At 37.8% G+C, this 21,587-nt stretch overlaps 1 protein-coding gene across 1 annotated transcript in view; it reads left to right on the plus strand.

Moving 5' to 3' along the window:
* rars1 (arginyl-tRNA synthetase 1) overlaps positions 1-21,587 on the plus strand; it is a 38,281-nt gene that overhangs the window by 4,253 nt on the left and 12,441 nt on the right. Inside the window, exons 4-12 of the mRNA XM_023261252.3 lie at positions 163-271; positions 3,319-3,419; positions 5,986-6,107; positions 8,174-8,294; positions 9,890-10,019; positions 10,560-10,664; positions 12,861-13,039; positions 14,712-14,821; positions 16,398-16,503. Coding sequence (XP_023117020.1) covers positions 163-271; positions 3,319-3,419; positions 5,986-6,107; positions 8,174-8,294; positions 9,890-10,019; positions 10,560-10,664; positions 12,861-13,039; positions 14,712-14,821; positions 16,398-16,503 — 1,083 coding nt within the window. The remainder of the gene's footprint in view (positions 1-162; positions 272-3,318; positions 3,420-5,985; positions 6,108-8,173; positions 8,295-9,889; positions 10,020-10,559; positions 10,665-12,860; positions 13,040-14,711; positions 14,822-16,397; positions 16,504-21,587) is intronic.

The following is a 21,587-nucleotide window of genomic DNA, read 5'->3' on the forward strand; positions in this document are numbered from 1 at the left end:
TAAACTCCTGAACTTTACTTTAAATACAACCAGGTTGATGTTTGAGGTAAAAACTGATCGTATTAATATGATAAAAACTGATTTAATTGAACATAATAAGCTGAATTTCAGATTTTAATTTGTTTTGATAAATAATTTTCACTTTTTGTTTTTTTTCTGCAGATGCTGAAGGCGAAGGGGATGAAAGTGAATCCGAGAGAAATCGCAGAGAAAATCGTCCAGAACCTTCCAGACAACGAACTCATCCAGAAAACTGAGATTGCAGGACCAGGTAGAGACCAAGAAAGTTTGTTTTTAATGCTTTAAGCCAGCAGCGGTGTCAAACTCATTCTAGTTCAGTTACAAAGTGACAAAAAAATAGACAAACACGAGCAAGACAAAAAGGAAACACAAAACGACAAAAGAACAATGAACAATCTAGTATTTTACTTTTTGATCCAAACAACTTGTCATGGTCTAGAAATGATTTTAAATTTATAGTTTTACTAATTTACAGTCTGCAGTTAATGTCTTCTCTGGAGTTTGTACTCTTTACAAACTCGGCCTGGATTGGACCCTCTGGAGGGCTGCTTTGAACCCTCTGGAGGGCTGCTTTGAACCCTCTGGAGGGCTGTTTTGAACCCTCTGGAGGGCTGTTTTGAACCCTCTGGAGGGCCGGTTTTGGACCCTCTGGAGGGCCGGTTTTGGACCCTCTGGAGGGCCGGTTTTGGACCCTCTGGAGGGCCGGTTTTGGACCCTCTGGAGGACCCTCTGGAGGGCAGGTTTTGGACCCTCTGGAGGGCCGGTTTTGGACCCTCTGGAGGGCCGGTTTTGGACCCTCTGGAGGGCCGGTTTTGGACCCTCTGGAGGACCCTCTGGAGGGCAGGTTTTGGACCCTCTGGAGGGCCGGTTTTGGACCCTCTGGAGGGCCGGTTTTGGACCCTCTGGAGGGCCGGTTTTGGACCCTCTGGAGGGCCGGTTTTGGACCCTCTGGAGGGCCGGTTTTGGACCCTCTGGAGGGCCGGTTTTGGACCCTCTGGAGCGCTGTTTTGGACCCTCTGGAAGGGCCGGTTTTGGACCCTCTGGAGGACAGTTTTGGACCCTCTGGAGGGCCGGTTTTGAACCCTCTGGAGGGCCGGTTTTGGACCCTCTGGAGGGCCGGTTTTGGACCCTCTGGAGGGCAGGTTTTGGACCCTCTGGAGGGCTGTTTTGGACCCTCTGGAGCGCTGTTTTGGACCCTCTGGAGGGCCGGTTTTGGACCCTCTGGAGGACAGTTTTGGACCCTCTGGAGGGCCGGTTTTGAACCCTCTGGAGGGCCGATTTTGGACCCTCTGAAGCGCTGTTTTGGACCCTCTGGAGGGCCGGTTTTGGACCCTCTGGAGGACAGTTTTGGACCCTCTGGAGGGCCGGTTTTGGACCCTCTGGAGGGCCGGTTTTGGACCCTCTGGAGGGCCGGTTTTGGACCCTCTGGAGGGCCGGTTTTGGACCCTCTGGAGGGCCGATTTTGGACCCTCTGGAGCGCTGTTTTGGACCCTCTGGAGGGCCGGTTTTGGACCCTCTGGAGGACAGTTTTGGACCCTCTGGAGGGCCAGTTTTGGACCCTCTGGAGGGCCAGTTTTGGACCCTCTGGAGGGCTGCTTTGGACCCTCTGGAGGGCTGCTTTGAACCCTCTGGAGGGCCGGTTTTGGACCCTCTGGAGGGCAGGTTTTGGACCCACTGGAGGGCCAGTTTTGGACCCTCTGGAGGGCTGCTTTGGACCCTCTGGAGGGCTGCTTTGAACCCTCTGGAGGGCCGGTTTTGGACCCTCTGGAGGGCAGGTTTTGGACCCTCTGGAGGGCTGCTTTGAACCCTCTGGACGGCAGGTTTTGGACCCTCTGGAGGGCCGGTTTTGGACCCTCTGGAGGGCAGGTTTTGGACCCTCTGGAGGGCTGGTTTTGGACCCTCTGGAGGGCAGGTTTTGGACCCTCTGGAGGGCTGCTTTGAACCCTCTGGAGGGCAGGTTTTGGACCCTCTGGAGGGCTGTTTTGGACCCTCTGGAGGGCTGCTTTGAACCCTCTGGAGGGCAGGTTTTGGACCCTCTGGAGGGCAGGTTTTGGACCCTCTGGAGGGCCGGTTTTGGACCCTCTGGAGTGCCGGTTTTGGACACTCTGGAGGGCAGGTTTTGGACACTCTGGAGGGCCGGTTTTGGACCCTCTGGAGTGCCGGTTTTGGACACTCTGGAGGGCAGGTTTTGGACCCTCTGGAGGGCAGGTTTTGGACCCTCTGGAGGGCCGGTTTTGGACCCTCTGGAGGGCAGGTTTTGGACCCTCTGGAGGGCCGGTTTTGGACCCTCTGGAGGGCCGGTTTTGGACCCTCTGGAGGGCCGGTTTTGGACCCTCTGGAGGGCCGGTTTTGGACCCTCTGGAGGGCAGGTTTTGGACCCTCTGGAGGGCTGTTTTGGACCCTCTGGAGGACCACTTTTGGCCCACGGGCCTCATGTTGGACACCTCTGGTCTAAACGTTTTAATAGAACGGTTTTTATTTTTTATGCTGCATATTTACAGAGTGTTGAGCTTCAGAAACAGTTTTGTTTTTGTGTTTTATTGTGGAATTGCAGGAGGAATGTCGGGTTTATTGTGACGTAACTCTGAATTTATGAATTTAAAGGACGTTGGAGGCAAAATAAAAGCTGCTTTCATGACTCAGATAGAACTGTAGGCCTGCAGTTAGATTTTTTTATTATTGTTGATTAATCTGAGAGCTTTTGTCTCTAATTATTCATCTTTTTCCCTTAAAACATTAAAAAACCTTAAAAAATAGCAGTTCAACCTGCTTGTTCTGCATCACTAGCACTCTAAAACCCAAATCTGTTGATTTATTATGATATATGGCAAAGAAAACCAACATATTCCCACCTGGGCAGCTGGAATCTGTAATATCTGCTTAAAAAACGATGAATTAATCATCAAAATAGTCAATAATTTCAACTTTTAATGACTTTTATTTTCACTTTCAGTCTTTTTATGTCAAACTACGAGATTGGAAGTTGATGAAAAGAGTTTGAAGTTCAGCTGAATCTCATGGAGAGTTCATTATTTACAGATTTATTGCATCGTGTTCCAACTCTTTTCACTTTCATTCTGATTTGCACTTTCATTTCTTACTTTTGTTTATTGAATTGCAGATAAAATAAGTTTATTTGCAGGATAACACGAAGTCTTGACGTCCCTCTAAACTGTCTTTTAAATGATTCGTTTATTTCAATAAGAACATTTGATCCACAGTCATTAGTTTAGTTTTGTGATTTTTAAATGATGTTAATTTTCATTTTATTTAAACGTTCTTTCCATCGTCTCTCAGGCTTCATCAACGTCCACCTGAAGAGGACGTTTGTGTCCAAACTGTTGAGCAACCTGTTGGTCAACGGAGTTCAGCCTCCACCGCTGGAGTCCAGGAAGAAGGTCCAGTAGAAATCATTTATTTATTATTCATTTATTTACACCCAGCTTTCTCTGACATAAATTAATACCTGTATATTATTTTAAACACTCAGTCTGCTGGTTTTCCTCAAACTATTTGTATTTATCAATAATTAGATGCTAAAATGTTTTTAAAATGATTAAAAAACTAACATTTTCACTGTTAATAAAGTAAATAAATGCAGATAATATACTGGAAAAGTTCCATAATAGCAGCTTATTATTGTGCATGTTTTATTATTTTATTTTATTTGTCAAAGGTGGGCTTATTATTTATTACAGTGCAGCAGCTTAAAAGGGTTTTTAGAAAATCCTTTAACAGATTAAAATAAAAGAAAAACTTTAAGGTTTCTGGTAGAATCATGTTTCATTTAAAATTTTCCATTTTTTCCATTTTTATGCAATAACTTGAGCTGTTTAAGATCCTTTTATTTTGCTAAATGAATCTATTTTCCAACAAAAAACTGACTTTAATCCTAATATTTAAACTTGGTTGTTTTTTATCAGAATCTTTTTTTTAAAAATCTTTTTTCTGAAAAGAACAGCTGTTTTAAATGTCCCGTAAAAAATACTTAAATTCATATGTTTATTTTGTTAAGCCTCAATCTTCTGAAGAAGCCAATAATAATAATAATAATAATAATAATAATAATAATAATAATAATAATAATAATAATAATAATAATAATAATAATAATAATAATAATAATAATAATAATAATAATAATAATAATAATAATAATAATAATAATAGTGATTATCATTACTGTCCACAGACAGAAAAACAGACTTTTTTCTAATATTTATATTATATTGGTTTTCCTCAAACTGTTTCTTTTTATCAATGATTAGGTGTTAAAATTTTTTTAAAATGATTAAAAAAACTCATATTTTTAATGTCTAGTGGTTGCAGTAGTAGTTGTTTTCTCCAGTTTGACTTCATGCTGTTGTTTCACTGTTATTGAAGTAAATAAATCTAGATAAAATACTGAAAAATCCTGAATAATGGCTTATTATTGTGCTGCAGCACCTGAGTTACAGGTTTAGTGCAGAACAGCAACAAGAAAACATACATTTAATATAATTTTTTGCTGGATTTAACCATTAATCAACCTGAATGATGGATTCTGTTAATAAAACTGAGGCTGCACATTTTATACGGTTAAAATCTCTGTACAAAAACTCTTAAACACACCAAAAAAATATTTTCTCCATTAATAAAATGTCACAATCATTCATAAACATCTGAAAAAAGTTTGTTTTTCTGCATGTAGACTGTAGTAATAAATACTGTTCTGCACTAAAGCTGTAACTCAGGTGCTGCAGCTGGCTTGTGTTACCATGACAATAAGCTATTATTATTATTATTATTATTATGGATTTTTTCAGCATTTAATCTGCATATATTTACTGTAAAAGCAACACAGCAGCACCTGGAGAAGAACTGTGGTCACTTCCGTCGACTATACATTAGAAAAACTTCTTTTTAAAATCATTTTTTAAATATTTTAACACCTAAATTTTCATAAAGACTAATTTTTGAAGGTTGAAGCTGAATAAAATAAACATTTATGAATTGAAGTCATTTTTTATAAAGCACATTTAAAACAACAGCTGTTCTTTCCAGAAAAAAACAACGAAATAAGTTTACTTATTGGACTTAAATGTCAGTTTTTATATTGAAAATAACTTCATTTAACAAAATAAAAGTATATTAAACAGCTGAAGGTCCTGCATAAAAATGGCAAAATTGACACTGACTAAAAAACTATTTTATTTTTCTGTATTTAGTGTTTAAATTAAACATGATTCTGCCAGAAACCATAAAGTTTTTCTTCCATTTTAATCTCTTAACCCTCCTGTTGTCCTCATTTACAGGCACCAAAAAAATATTGTTTCCTTGTTTGAAAAAAATCCAAAAATTCTGCAAAAAAATTCCCCAAATTTCTGAAAATTTGCAAAACCTTCAGGAAGAAAATTCCAATAATTCCTTAAAAGTTTCCCTTAGAAGTTTTATTTTAAAAAAAGCCCCCAAAATGGCTAGAAAATTCTTGTAAATATTTTCAAAAAATGAATAAAAAACTTCCTAAAAATCCTAAAAATATCTAAAGAGATTACATATATATCAGTAAAACTTCTAATATTTTCTTTAAGAACATTCACAAAAAAATTACCAAAATCCAGTGAAATTTGTAGATTTTTTTGTGAATGTTCTTAAGAAACATTTTTAACATTTCCTTTTTCCACCAAAAAATGTTCAAAGATTTACCAAAAATGTTGAAAATGTAGACATCAGAAGTTTCACTGTGGGAAATGTATTTTTTTCCACATTTTGAAACTTTAAAACGGGTCGATTTTGACCCGCAGGACGACACGAGGGTTAAAGGAGGAAAAAGCCTTTTAACCTGCTGCACTGTAATAAATAATAAACCACCTTTGATAAATAAAGGTAATAAAACATGTTAGGTGGGTGTAGAATAGTGGTGTAACTCCAGATTTAATCTAAAATGTAATATTCGTCGGTGATATTTGTTGCTTCGTGGCTCAGGTGGTGGTGGACTTTTCGTCTCCGAACATCGCCAAAGAGATGCACGTGGGTCACCTTCGATCCACCATCATCGGAGAGAGTATCTGTCGGCTGTTTGAGTTTCTGGGCTACGACGTTCTCAGGTGACTAGTTTCAGGATTCATGGTTTTCATTTCACCTCCTGAGTTAAACGGGTCACGAAAAACTAATTTAATCAACAATCACAGCCTGAATATTGAACATAAATCAGATTTTATTGTTTTAAAACTGCTCTTATGTCTTCAGTTGCACATATTTATTATCAGTTACCTGCCAAAGTGTGAAAAACAAACAGTTTTAACTCGTTGTTGCTCAGTTTTGGCAAAACTTGATCCTGTGGTAATAATTAAAGCTGTAACTTTAACCTAAATACATGATTGTTCCTAATGCAGCTCTAAGTAAAGAAGTTAAATTACACAAAAAAAGTAGTATTTTGGGTAGAATAAAGATTTAAACGTGCGATATTCCACTTTCATGTGTGATATTACCTCAGTATAATATAATACTTCTGTTCTCGTCTTATTTGAGGTATTTAATTTCAGTAATGTGTCGTACTTCTATCTTACTGCTTTTCTACATTACAGGTACTGCGTTTCTTATGTCAAGTCTTTTTCTGAGCAACATCTGACTCAAAAATTTCCTTTGGGATTAATAAAGTTTTATCTTAAAACCATAACTTTGTATTCAGAGAGCACTATTTGAGTGGAATAAAACTTTAAAATTATAAATACATGGACATAAAGTAGTAATTTTGTCTTGAATACACCATTAAATCCATATTTTGTTTAAAAAATACTTTTCCGGTAGAATGAAACTCTAAAAATACAAGTAGTACTTTGGATGGAATGACCCTATAAGTACTTGGAAATCAGGTCGTGCGCTGTGTGGAATACTTGTTGAATATTATAAATAGTATTTTAGACGAAATGACCTTGGAAACCATAAGTACTTGGGTCTCAAGTAGTACTTTGTGTGGAGTACTTCTTGAATAAACCATTAATATTATAAGTAGTACTTTGGATTGAAACTGTAAGTACTTGGACCTCAGCTAGTACTTTGTGCGGAATACTTGTTGTTTGTAAACTATTAATATTATACGTAGTATTTTGGATGGAATGACCCTTGATACTACAAATACGTGGACCTCAAGTAGTACTTTGTGTGAAAAACTTGTTGAACAAACCATTAATATAATAAGTAGTATTTTGGACGGAATGACCTTTGAAACTACAAGTACTTGGACCTCAAGTAGTACTTTGTGTGAAAAACTTGTTGAACAAACCATTAATATAATAAGTAGTATTTTGGACGGAATGACCTTTGAAACTACAAGTACTTGGACCTCAGGTAGTATTTTGGGTGGAATACTTGTTGAATAAACCATTAATATCACAAGCAGTACTTTGGGTGGAATGACCATTGATACTATAAGTACTAGTACCTAAAGTACTCCAAGTACTTCTAGGTCATTCAATCCAAATACTACTTGTAGTTTTAGAGGTTTTTTCCACCAAGCAGAACCTTTAAAAAAATAAATTTAAACAAAATCTGGATCTAAAGGTTTATTCAAGATAAATACTACTTTATGTCCAAGTACTTATAGTTTTAAAGGTTTTTTCCACCCAAATAGTACTCTCTAAATACCACGTTATGGTTTTAAGATAAGATAAAACTTTATTAATCTGAAATAAAATTTTTGTGCCACACTGTTGCTCAGAAAATGACATAACATTAGAAATGTAGTGATTACAAAGTTCAGAAAATAATCACCTGTTTACTTCTGAATTTCAATGGTTTATGTGAATATGAGCCCAAATATGGGACGTTTCATGACAGCCTCAATTTTTTTCCCATATCTGAGATCATTTCGTGTACTTCTCTGATATTGCAGGTTATAAATTAAAGACATGTTGGGAAATAACAGTTAGAATTTCAGGGTTTTATCTTTAACGGTTCCTGAGTTATTGTTCAAACAGACTCAAATGTCAACGTGCGTAACGTCTTTTTTAAGAACATATGTCTCGTAAAGTATTTGATGTATGAAGCTTAAGTTCACAAACATCTTTATAAATGTTTATATTTTATGCTATAAAGTTCTGAGTCAAATCACAGATGGTTGAGCAGAAATAGCTGTTAAAACTAAATGATTTAAGGTGGAATGAATGTGCAGGTTGAACCACGTGGGGGATTGGGGGACTCAGTTCGGGATGCTGATCGCTCACCTGCAGGACAAGTTTCCAGACTACCTGGCCGTCTCTCCTCCAATCAGCGACCTGCAGGCCTTCTACAAGGTGAGTTCAAGCTTCATTTCTCTCTGTGTGATGCTTTATGAAGCACAAAAACGAGTTACGAGTGAAAGGAGGTTCAGTATCGATGTAGAAGTGGTGATAAATATGGACGGATTAATTCAACAAAGAGGAATAATGACTGTAAATCTAACCTCTGCAGTGGAATTTGTTCTGCAAATGAACAAACCAGACGTCTGTTAGAAAGCAGACGTTTTCCTCCAGGGTTTTAACAGAAATTTGGGTTTTTAGAGCTTTAAAATTAGATTTTTTTTTCTTATGAAGTGCCCTGACCTGGTCTCGTCCTCACCAATACGGTGAGATTTATTTTTGCAGTTTTTTGCTTTAACCCTCCTGTTGTCTTCGTTTACGGGCACCAAAAAATATTGTTTCCTTGACTGAAAAAAATCCCAAAATTCAGCAAAAAAATTCCCCAAATTTCTGAAAACTTGCAAAACCTTCAGGAAGAAAATTCCAATAATTCCTTAAAAGTTTCATTTAAAAAAAAAAAAATCCCCCAAATTTGGCAAGAAAATTCTTGTAAATATTTTCAAAAAATGAGTAAAAATCTTCCCAAAAATCCTAAAAATATCTAAAGTGATTACATATATATCAGTAAAACTAATAATATTTTCTTTAAGAATATTCACATAAAAATCACAAAAATTTATTTTTTGTGAATGTTCTTAAACATTTTTAACATTCATTTTTTCCCACCAAAAAATGTTCAAAGATTTCCCAAAAATGTTAAAAATGTGGACATCAGAAGTTTCACTGTGAAAATATATATTTTTCCCACATTTTCAAATCTTAAATAGCAGATCACAGTAAACTTTGGTGGTAGAAAATTCTCCACATAGAAAGTTTCACTAGTAGAAACCTGCACGTTAAGATGTTGCTGAAAACTAAAACCAATCTCTAAGGAAATTCTTGTTCCAGATGTTGCTCAGGAAATGACAGAATAAGAACTGCACTGATAAAGAAAAAGTTCAGAAAATGTCACGAGTTTACTTTGCACATTAAAATGTCCAAACATAGAAACTCCACATGGAGAAAATTCTGCTGTTAAAAACTTTCGTACGTAGAAAACAACCCATGTGGATAAAATGATTTGGTTTCAGCCTGGTTTAATCCCATCAAAATGCTTTATTTTACTGCTTTTAGAGTAATTCTTGGTCCCACATGAGTCTTATTGATATCCAACAACCTCCTGGAAAAGACTGGAGGCAAAGTTAATACAATTTCTGCTTAAAATGTTGCTCAAACAGCAAACGTAACGTAGATTATAAATACAGCTTCATGTCTAACCAGGTTAAACAATAAACTGTTTATACAAGTGTCGTCTACAAACCATCAGGTGTCGTCTCGGTTTATTTTAACGTCCAGAATCTTGATTACAGATAAAATATATTTTATATTTAGTGGAGTTTAGAGATTCTAGTGTGTAAATCTGATGATTATTTTGCTGTTTTCTGTCTGTGAGAGGTTGTATTTATGTTTGTCTTTGGTGTGCATTTAGGATTTTCTTGTTATTTTTATACAACAAACTCCAACTTCATTTCATGTTTTCATCTTCTAACTTCGTCTTTTTTTTGTTTCAGGAGTCGAAGAAGCGTTTTGACGATGACGAGGACTTTAAGAAACGAGCGTATCAGTGCGTCGTCCGGCTGCAGAGCAGAGAACCCGACTTCATCAAGGCCTGGAACCTCATCTGTGACGTTTCCAGGAGAGGTGGGCTGCATTTAAAGTCATCGATTTATACATGAAATATTTAACAAATTAAAGGATGATTCACCAGAAAACACACAGAGTTTCTGATCTGCAGACTGAAACTCCAGATTCGACTCCTGAAATGGAATTAATGGAAACAAAACAGTGTCAGAGTGAAGCTTCTTTACTGAAAGATGACGTTTGCTTGTCTAAAAAGACCAAATTCTGCTTTTTCCTGATTTTTTATTTTTTTTGCACATAAAAGGCCTCAAAGGCCTCATTTAAAGATTCTGTGGTTACTTACCTACATCACCATGGAATATATTTTAGATTTTCAAACATTAATTTCAGCTTTTTAATCACTTTAGTCATTATTCTTTTGTACATGTCAAGGTTTTACTTCACATACTGTGTATTTTGAACATTTCTGCACTTTGTAAATATTTCTTTTGCTTTAATAACACCTTAGATTTGCTGTTTATGCTTCTTTAAAAGTGTTCTGCCCTTCTACGTCGGTTTTCTCTGTAATAAACCGACTCTGTTTGTTTTTGTTTGTGTCAGAGTTTCAGAAGATTTACGACTGTCTGGACGTGACGATCGTGGAGAGAGGAGAGTCGTTCTACCAGGAGATGATGACGGACGTGGTGAAGGAGATCGAAGGCAGAGGTCAGTGTTCAGCCGAGTAAAGTAGAAAATCTGAACATTGAAGACTTAATATGGAGAGTTTGTGTCTTCAGTGCAAGACTCTGTGGAACTAGAGTAGAAAATACTGAGATATTTGAGTTTATTTGGCCTAAAGGAGCAGTTTTTCTGTGTGGGATCTAGATTTGTTTGCTTTGTTTAAGTAAAAAGCTGGTGTTAAAAGAAGCTGCATTCACAAAAAGTAATAGTAAGTAATTTAATTTGTGTAACTGTCTGGACCCCGAATCCTGTCAGCAGGTTTGAAAAGCAAGTTGTTTTTTTTTAATCATCTAAATGACACCATTTATCGGAGCCACAAAATGTAAAAACGGAGAATCGTCTGATTTTCAACTTTCTGATGGTCCCTGAATGCATCATCTGTGATGTGCAGTTCTGTCAGAGGAATGGACCAAATCTGAGCTTTAAATGAGGATATTTTACCAAAATTACTTTGTTCTTTGTGTCTCAGTTTAAATTCTCTAAAAATAAACCAGATCCTGAAAAACCATCGACAACAAAAAATTTAGAAAATTCAACCGACTCAGCTGTGACCAACAGTAAAATTTCAGAGAGTTTTCAGGTTTATATTTTATTTAGTTGTTCAATTCTCTTAAAAATATATTCCTTAACTCTCTAAATCTGTTTGCAAGGCTGAAAGGCTTCTTATCTTTATAGAAAAACCATTAAATGACACCCTTTACCAGAGCCAGAAACTCTACAAACTGAAATAATGTTGGATTTTCAACTTTTCGACAGCTTTTACACTCCCTGCGTGTTGGGAAAATTAACTAAATTCAAAGGTAAAATTGTGATATTTTATCAAAATCACTTTTTTCTACGTCTCTCTTAAAAAAACATGCCAAAAATACACCGTTTGTTCTACTGAGATCTTGTGGAAAAACAAAAAATTCTACGATTTTCAGCCCAACTGAAAGGTAAAGACGGACTCAGCTGTGACCAACAGTCACATGGCAAAAATTCAGAAACCATTTGGTTGAACTGCAGGCAGTGTTTCCACAAAGCACAGAGGAGACGAGATATGATAAGTAGTAATCAAACTAGGTCAATAAAATAAAGTCAGCATGGCTCAAACTGTTAAACGAAACAGTTAAATTTAAACAAAAAACAGTAATTTGTGTCATTCTATCTACATAGAACACATTTCTGAGTTCTCTCTGCTTCTAGTCATGGTTGTTCTGATTCCACTGAGCTGCAGGACTTTATATTGCAGTGAAAAATGAGCAAACAGTGAGTAAAAAATATGACAGGACCAAAAAAAAAAGCACAGCCAGAAACTGCTTGGAGTTCAGAGGGCTGATCAAGTTTCTAGCAGACGACAGTATTTTGAGTTTTCCTGACTTTAAAGCTCAGTTTTTTGTGTGATCTTTCATGTTTAACAATCATTATGTGTAGGAAATACTCTTTAGTTCAGATAGAGATTGATAACTAGCATTAAAGAGTACACAAAAGTCAATTTCTCTGTGCTGTTCTGGATCATAAAGTTGGTTGGAAACCTCATTTAAAGCACTTATCAGCAAATTTTGTAAAAAAAAAGCATCTCATTTCTACGAAGGACAACACATTCTGAATCATAAAGACTACAGTATTTAATCTTCCTGTTTTTACTGACCTACTGGGCAGAAGTGTGAGATAACGTGTAATACTACATTATATTCAGTTAAAATTCTACAGAAAAAGGCTTCTTAGAGAGCACATAATGTGGGATATAAGAGAAGTGTTTTGTGTTTTTGCTTTTGTTATATTGGGGCATGTTTGAAATAAATAAATCCGATGTTTGTCTTCGGGGACTGATATTACTAAACACTTCATTTTCGTAGTTTTGCACCAAAAATTAAGTTTTCACACAGTTAAATGCTCCTACGACTACCACTGTGTGTTGTATATTCATTAAATACTCACAAACATCTTTGTAAGAATCTCAGTTTCCTGTTTCTTTCCACTGTTAGAACAAAACCGCCAACATTCAATAATCTTTTGATTTCTAACCTGCAGTTACCTGAAGCCGCCACCAGGAGGCGATGTTGCCTCACAAATGGTTTCTCTCCAACTGGATTTTTTTTTTTTGTAGTTATCTAATCTGTTCCCTGCAGTTTTCTCCTCCAATCATACCCACATTATTCCCCTTTCTTCTAACCTCATCATGGTCCTGTTCTCTCCCAGGCCTGGTGGAGATGGACGAAGGTCGGAAGATCGTCTTTGTTCCGGGTCATTCTATCCCCCTCACCGTCGTCAAGTCGGACGGCGGCTACACCTACGACACGTCGGATCTGGCGGCTCTGCGGCAGCGAATCTTTGACGAGAAAGCCGACATCATCATCTACGTAGTGGACAGCGGGCAGGTGGGTGGAAGAAACCTGGAAGTGAAGAGGAAGAAATCTGAGGTTCTAACGGGAAGCAAAGGGAGTCAGTTTCAGTCCTGAATGTCAACAAGCTGCACAGGAAGTTCAGAGCTCTCTTTCAACTGAGCAGGGGTGTCAAACTCATTCTGGTTCAGGTTCCACATTCATCCAGTCTGATCTCCAGTGACCAGTAAAATCACTGCATAATAACCTGTAAATAACCACAACTCCTAATGGTTCCTTTGTTTTCGTGCAAAAAAATCCATTCTGTAAATGTTCACATTTAAGGATTTATCTTTTTACAAAACATTATGAACAACCTGAAATTTTTTAAGAAAAATAAGTTCGGTTTCAACAATATGATGCCTCAGTTTATCATTTCCACATTACAACTTCCAGATCACAGACTGTCTACAAGGGATAAAAACATTCAGTCATCTGGAACTGGACAATGTAGCATTTTAGCTTATGATCAGAATGAAAAAAGTCAGACAAAAAAGACAAAACAACAAAAAAACAGGACAAAATATTACAAAAAAGAGACACAAAATGAAAAAGGAGAAACAAAATGACAAAAAAATGACACAAACGACTCGAAACAAAACAAAAAGAGACAAAAAAGCTACAAAGTGGCAAAGAAATGACACAAATGAGACAAAAAATGACAAAAATGAGAAAACAACAAAAAAGTAGACAAAAAACACAAAGTGACACAAACAATACAAAAAACAGCAAATAAAGCAAAATACAAGTGACAAAAATAAGACAAAAAACACAAGCGAGACAAAAAGGAAACACAAAATGACGAAAACCAGAAACAAAATGACAAACTTGAGACAAACGACAAAAGTCAGACAAAAAACAACAAAAACAAGACAAAATATCACAAAATGACAAAAGAACAATGAACAACCTAGTATTTTACTTCATGATCAAAACAACTTGTCATGGTCTAGAATTGATTTTAAATTTATAATTTTACTAATTTACAATCTGCAGTTAATGTCTTCTCTGGAATTTTTACACTTTGAGGGCTTGGAGGGATTGGACCCTCTGGAGGACCAATTTTGGCCCGCGGGCCTCATGTTGGACACCCCTGACATGGAGGAATTTGTTAGCAACTTGGTGCTGTTTTATAAGAATAAAGTTAAACATAAAAAAAACTCACCAGAATAGGATAAACAGGATCTGATGCTCCTCTAAAGTCCTCAGTTCAGTTTCCTCTTAAAAAAAAAAAAAGGCATTAAAACATAAAAAATATTGTCTCTCGCCTGCAGTTTATTTCTAATTTTTGACTGTGCTTCAGTGCAGTATTCAAGGATAATCATTTTCTATCAGATGTGACAAAAATTTGTAGGTTTTGTAGCAAAGACCAACAATAATGACCCATCGACCATCAAAAACCTTCACCTCAGAAAAGCATCACCTTTGACCAATTAAACACCACACTTGATGCTTTTCTAAAGTCTTGAACTCAGTTGAAGGCATTAAAATGTGACAGGAAGTTGAGATAAAGTCTTGAACATTTGTCACTGAAGTCCTTGAAACGTGTCGGATATAAATAGTTTGATGGGTTTAGTTTCAGGCTGTGGTGAAATCAGTCAAGTGTCCTGTTGGAGAGAAAACATGACATTTGGATTGAACGTACTCGTTGTTTTTCCGTCTCATCCAGGGAACTCACCTGCAGCTGGTGTACGCGGCGGGTCGGATGTTCGGCTGGTACGACCCCCAGGTGACCCGGGTGGAGCATGCCGGCTTCGGAGTGGTGCTGGGGGAGGACAAGTGAGTTCACGACACGCCGAGAGCTCTGGCTCAGAGTTCCAGGCTGTCAGCGCCTCAGAAACTCGCTGAAAAACACAGTTTCTGAAAGTAAACCAGCTCTCAGACACAGACTGTGTGTTGTATAATAATAACTAGAAAACTTCTGAAGAAAGTTTGACAGTTCCAATGCAGGTTTTTCCAGTTAATATATCCTGCTCTAAGAATCCACAATGTATAAGGACATTTATTTTGAAAAGCCAGCGTGCTTCACAAACCCTGATCAGTACCTTTTAACATCTTTGGGCTTTTACTTGGAAAGCGAATTAATCAACCAATCAGCTGTAAGTCTTCTTTGGTATCTCCTTCTTCTACATCTTCTTTGATGTCTCCTACATCTTTGGTGTCTTCTTCTTCTACATCTTTGGTGTCTCTTTCTACATCTTCTTTGGTGTCTCCTACATCTTTTTCTTTGGTTTCTTCTTGATCATTTTCTTTGGTGTCTTCTTCATCATCTTCTTTGGTGTCTCCTACATCTTTCTTTGGTGTCTTCTTCTTCATCTACTTCACTGCTGTCTTCTTCTTCATAATCTTCTTTGGTGTCCTTCTTCTACATCTTCTTTGATGTCTCCTATGTCTTTGGTGTCTTCTTCTGCATCTTCTTTTGTGTCTTCATCTTCTTTGGTGTCTCTTCTACATCTTCTTTATCTTTGGTGTCTCCTTCCACCTCTTCTTTGGTGTCTCCTTCATCTTCTTTGGTGTCTCCTTCTTCTCCTCTCCCAATTCCTCTTCTTCTGCATCTCCTCCTTCTTCTGCAGATCTGTGTGTGTCACATAACTTGCTGTGAATATTTTAAATCACCAGTTTTTCAGCTGGGACATTTTAAATGTTTTCTTACCTCCATAATCCCAGTTTCGTTTCCCAGTGAATGCGTTTACGCTACCGTTTGTGCAGCAGACGTGTCTCCTCCTCCTGTTATTTTAAGCAGTGATTACTGTGATCTGATAGATGAACATGCTCTATAATTTCAGCTCTATCTGCCACGCTGTCATGTTTTTCACCCAGTCATCCGTCCAGAGAAGAAGAGCTGAATTCAGGTTGACATTCCGTTTCACAGAGGCCATGACTAAGCGCTGCTAAACGCCCCACAGTAACCTGAGGGGGTGTAAATTGGCCCCACAATGTCGGAGCTGCACCAGACTCCATTAGAAATTTATCATGCTGTTTTCATAATCGCTCATCCAGACAATAAGAGCTTAACGCTGCCACGGGGGGAGCTGTTATAGTTTCAAGTAAACAGGGAAGGGGGGGGCAGACTATTAAATTTTTGGCTCATGCTCTGGTTGTAATGCTCAGCTGGTTTGCTTGATTGTGCAGAATGTATTGCCCCGAGGCGTTGGCGAGTGAGAGTAATCTAATAGTTGTCATGATAATTACTGCCGACAGAAACATCAGCACGTGTTGAAAAGTTCGGTTTGGGATGTCGAGACGTCTGATATCCGTCAGGCCGAACCACCGGCATCTCACAGTCATTTCTTTTGCTCGTTTGGGGTCTTTTTTTGGTGGTTTATTCAACTGATTTCTGGTCTTTTCTGCACAGGAAGAAGTTTAAGACTCGGTCTGGAGACACAGTGAGGCTGATAGACCTGCTGGACGAAGGACTGAAGAGGTCCATGGACAAACTGAAGGAGAAGGAACGAGACAAGGTAAGAAAAGATACGTTTATTTCAAGAGAAAATGAACCCTCTGAACTCTGTGATATCAATTTTCACTGCAGTATAAAGTTCTACACCTCTATGGTCACCATGACTAGAAGGAGAAAGAACTCAGAAATGTCTTCAGTGTAGCAGGACACAGTTAGAATGCCCTAAATTACATTAAAGACAAATTAAAAGTTGAACTTCTTCAGTTGTTTCACCGTGCTGAATGCATCTTCCAACAACTTGCTGCTCTGTTTACCATTTTTGAGCTATGCTGCATTTATTTTATTGATCCAGTATGTTTTCGTTTCCTTTAAGTCTCCACACAACTGAGTGAATTCTCAAAATAGTATGACATAGTTATAGTAGCATACCGCTGCAATCTCGATAAACAAATGAATCCTAGAAAGATGTTTCACCATGCTGAATGTATCTTCCATATACTTGCTTCTCTGTTCACCATTTTTGAACCATGCTACTTTTATTTTATTGGTCACTTAGATTCTATTTTCTCTCAGTCTTTCTAATTTGATTTCTCTGCGTAAACACTTCTTGTAGTTCAACTGAACAGTCTCAAAATTTTTGTCATGAGAACTTCTGTTGCAGCTGAGCTACTAACAGCTGCAACAAAAGTGCAAGGAATGCAATTTTCTGTTTTTCAAAGGATGTCGAACGGTTTATTTTTTGCTAATTTTTCGAAGAGACATGAACCAAAACCTGATTTTTGACAAAATATCACAATTTTAAGTTGAAAATTCAATTTTTTTTTTCCAGTTTCTGGCTCTGATAAATGGTGCAATTTTGTCCATTTTCTTAAAGATAACATTACTTTCAAACCTGCCTGCGGGTTTTGGCTGATTCAGAGGGCTAAAAAGGAGCAAGATCTTCTCAGAATTTTAAGAACTAAATAAAATAGAAGAAATAAGAGAACAGAATTTCAGTCTTCAGCACTCGGTCACAGATTCAGCGGCCCGAGACTCTCTGAAGTGCACCTTGACACTGAAAAGTTTTAAATTGGGCAAAATAAGCTTCGGTTTTTGTTCAAGATGAAGAAAAGGTTGGAGGACGAAACAACAAAGAAATATGGAATACAAACTCTGCTGCTGCCGCTCAGGAGTTGTGTTGTTTTTTTATATTATTATACAGTTATTATTAATATATAGGTTTTTAGTGTTTTGCGTGGCCGTGGTTAATATTTAAATCCTCATGAAAGCAGTTTTATTTCTGTTTAACTGACTCTTCTGTTCCTTATTTAGTCATTTGTGTACTGTTTCTGTTAGAATAACAGCTGAAACTTTAAAGCAGGAACCGTCTTCAGTCACAGGATTATTTTTAGCACGTTATTTTAGCTGGTATTAAAGTGATTCTCTATCAATATTTAGTGTCAAATGTTTAACCTTTGATAAGCAGCCATTTAGTAAGAGGGACACGACCAGAGAGCAGCTCATTATTTCTGCCTCAGCTTTCGATTCACTTACTTTGCAGAAATGACTGCCTCACTCTGTGGCCACCATTCATTTTTTTTTCGCTCTCATCCTGCACAAAGCAACACAAACTCTGGATTGTTCTTCAGACTGGAACAGCAGATATTTTCCTTCTCATCGGCCTTTATCGGACACACACTTCAGTTCATCTTTTCAGTCTGTTTTTCTGTGTGAGCTCAAACCGATGCTGCTTTTTTCTGCTCTGCTGTTTCTGTTTCATTTACCAAAAACAAGAGCTGAACCATTTGTAACTTTGGGGTATTTTCCACATTGATCATCCCCTGGTGAACCAGTAGCGAATAATTATAGCTTTTAATTAAAGGAAAATTCTGGTTCTGGTCTCTGTAGGTCATGCTAAATTTGCGCTCTCTGCCTCCAGTATACACACTGTCCGTTGCACTCTCTAATATTTTGTTGGACCACCTTTAGATCTGAGAGCGACACATTCTGCGTGGCATCGTTTCAATAAGCTTCTGCAACTTCACAGCATTTATTTCTGTCCAGAGATGAATTTTTCACCAAATCTTATATTGATGATGGGAGAGTCGGACAAAGTCTTCTCAAAGATTCTCAGTGAGGCTGAGGTCTGGACTCTGTGGAGGACAATCCATCTCATGCTCATGAACCAATTATTCTCTGTGTGAACCCCATGAATCCTGGCATCATCATCTTGGAACATGTCCATGAAATCAGGGAAGAAGACCTGGTCATTCAGTATCTTCAGGTAGTCAGCTGACCTCATTCTTTGGGAACATAACGTTGCTGAACCTGACCAACCCCAGATCATAACCCTAAACCCCACAGGCTGGTAGACACTAGACATGATGAGGTCATCACTTCATCTGCCTCTCTTCTTACCCTGATGCCCCCATCACTCTGGAACAGGGTAAATCTGGACTCATCAGACCACATGACCTTCTTCCATTGTTCCAGAGTCCAATCTTTATGCTACTGAGCAAACTGAAGCCTTTTTTGTGATTAGCTTCACTGATCAGTGGTTTTCTTAGAGCTACAGCTGTTTAGTCCCAATCCTTTGAGTTCCCTTCATGTAGAAATGTTCTTACTTTCACTATTAAACATAGCTGTGAGTTCTACTGTTGATTTCCTATGATCATCTAAGAGTTTGTTCCTCGAAGATGATGGTTCTCCACTATCCTTTAGATTTTAATAATGCGTTGGACGGTTCTTAACCTGATTTTAGTCGTTTCAGAAATCTACTTTGTTGTTTTCTTTGCTTGATGCAGGCCAAGAATTTGATCCTTCTGAGACAGATTAACATCCTTTTTACAATCACAGGTTATGTCTCTGACACGGTTGTTTCAGAAATGAGAAGCTCCTCACTGCATCAGCTAGAGTTAAATAAGTTGTTGCAGCTGAAACGTAGTCATCACTGCAGTAATTATCCAGTGGAAGGCTCTTATCTGTTTGCTTAGTTAAATCCAAGTTTTTTTGGACAGGCAGTGTATCTGGCATACAGTGATTGTAAAAGATGGAAGTTGCCTCCAGGTCTGAAAAGTAAAACCTTTAACCAGAGGTGGGTAGAGTAGCCAAAAATTGTACTCAAGTAAGAATAACATTACTTCAAAATAATATCGCACAAGTAGAAGTAAAAAGTAGTCATCCAAAAAAATACTCAAGTAAGAGTAAAAAAGCATTTGGTGAAAAGACTACTCTAGTACTGAGTAACTGATTGATTGTAATGTCCGATTTTTTTTTTAGAAATGGTGTGATCAGACAGACAAAAATGTAAAGTAATGTGCAAATTCTGGTATTTCTAAATAATAAAATAAACAATAGCAAAAATAAATAACATCTTTACAAAATGACAAGTTAAGACACAAGAAACACAAATTTCCAAATCTCTTTTTTTTCACAACATAAAGCTTTTGAAACAAATACCTGTAGTAAGGGAACGTTTCTATGTTTGAACAGTGCAAACTACTTCCAGTGACAAGATATACTGTATTTCACTTCCCTCCAAATGGCACAGGCTCAGAAGATAGAAAATGACATTACAACTTGGGCTGGACCCAAATATCCGAATATTTGGTGGTTGTGTCCCGCCGCCTGCTGTATCACGCGGACCTACCAAGCCTGACATCACGCTTCACTTCGCCCATGTTAGTAGCTGTTTTCGGCAAGACAAAAGCAAAGGACGGAGATATCCATGCTAATGCTGTGCTAATGTTGTCGGACTCCAAAGCAAGATCAAACTTCTCAAAAATGCCCCCGTTTCTTTAATTCCCTGTCTGCTACGTGTGCAGAGTTTGTGCCGCTATGCTGCCACAGTTCGTATGAGGTCATGTGACTGAAGGGCGACGTCTGGTGAAACGGAGTCATGTGATTATTGTTGCTTCGTCTGATTGGTGAAACACAGTCATGTGGTAGATCCACTGGGGGCATCTCTCTGACAAAATAAAGCATATCGAATGTGGTAAATAAAAAAGTAATGAGTCAAGTGTAGCCCAGTGTAACGGAGTAAGAGTAGCGTTTTTTCTTCACAGATCTACTCAAGTAAAAGTAAAAGTAAAAAGTATTTATTTTTTTTTTATTTTTTTTTTTTTCAAGATGGCGCCGTGCCAGCGGCAGCTAGTTACAGCAGCTCCGGTTAACTTTAGGTCTGTTTAGTTATTTTGTAGTTTTCTTCTCTTTTTAAGTTTTTCTTTCAGCAAGTAGGGTGACGCTTTTGTACGGGACAGAGTCATGACAAAGTACCGTGTGACGCGTAATGACCTCCAGTAAGCTCATTTATTCTAATGCAGTTTGAGAGATGGCCTTTAAAGGTATTCATTAGAACTTGAATCTACAGATGCAAATAAACTAAATGTAGTAAAATAAACTCCTAAAAGCCTATTTTGGAAGTTTCTAAATGTAGAAATGTTGTGGAAGCAAAACATTAACAGAATGTCCTACAACACCTTAAAGTAGGGATGTCCCTAAAAGGCTTTCTTTGGCCATGATCTGAAAAATATTAAATTTTTGTTGTTTTTATCTTGTTAAATGTGAAGATTTTCTGCTTTTCTTTCCTCGTGTGTGACGGCACATTGAACAGAATTAGATTTTGGATTGTTCATTGGACAAAACAAGACAGTTGAAGGTTTCGTCTTGTTCTCACGGGTATTATTCATACTTTACTTCATTAGTCTTTAGTTTTACAGCAACTTGGTAATAAATGAAAGTACTGAATGACTCACAGAGGAGGAAAGGTTTAGGCATCAGGAGGGAAGGGAGGGAGATCACAGAAATGGCATGAACAATAATGAGGAAGAGAATTACGAGGAGGAGGAAGAGGAGGTAGAGGGGGATACAGCTGGTCGGGACAAGGGAACCAATCAGAGGGCAGAAATGTAGGACGGACGTGAACATTGACCAGTTGCAGTGCCTTTTTTGGCTGCCTGTAGAGCCAATCGGGTCTTTCTTTGTCTTGATTCCCAAAGGAATAAAACCAGCCATTCATTCAGAATTCCAGTTAGGAAAATTGAGATATCATGCTTGGAAGATGGGGATGCTATTCCAAACACTGTGGGGTTGGAACGGATCAGCTTACACTGTGAAAAAGGACCCGACTTGCGGGGCGCAATGGGGATATATTCTGTATGTAATTTA

Source organism: Amphiprion ocellaris, chromosome 14 (assembly GCF_022539595.1).
Source record: "Amphiprion ocellaris isolate individual 3 ecotype Okinawa chromosome 14, ASM2253959v1, whole genome shotgun sequence".
Classification (NCBI taxonomy): Eukaryota; Metazoa; Chordata; class Actinopteri; family Pomacentridae; genus Amphiprion; species Amphiprion ocellaris.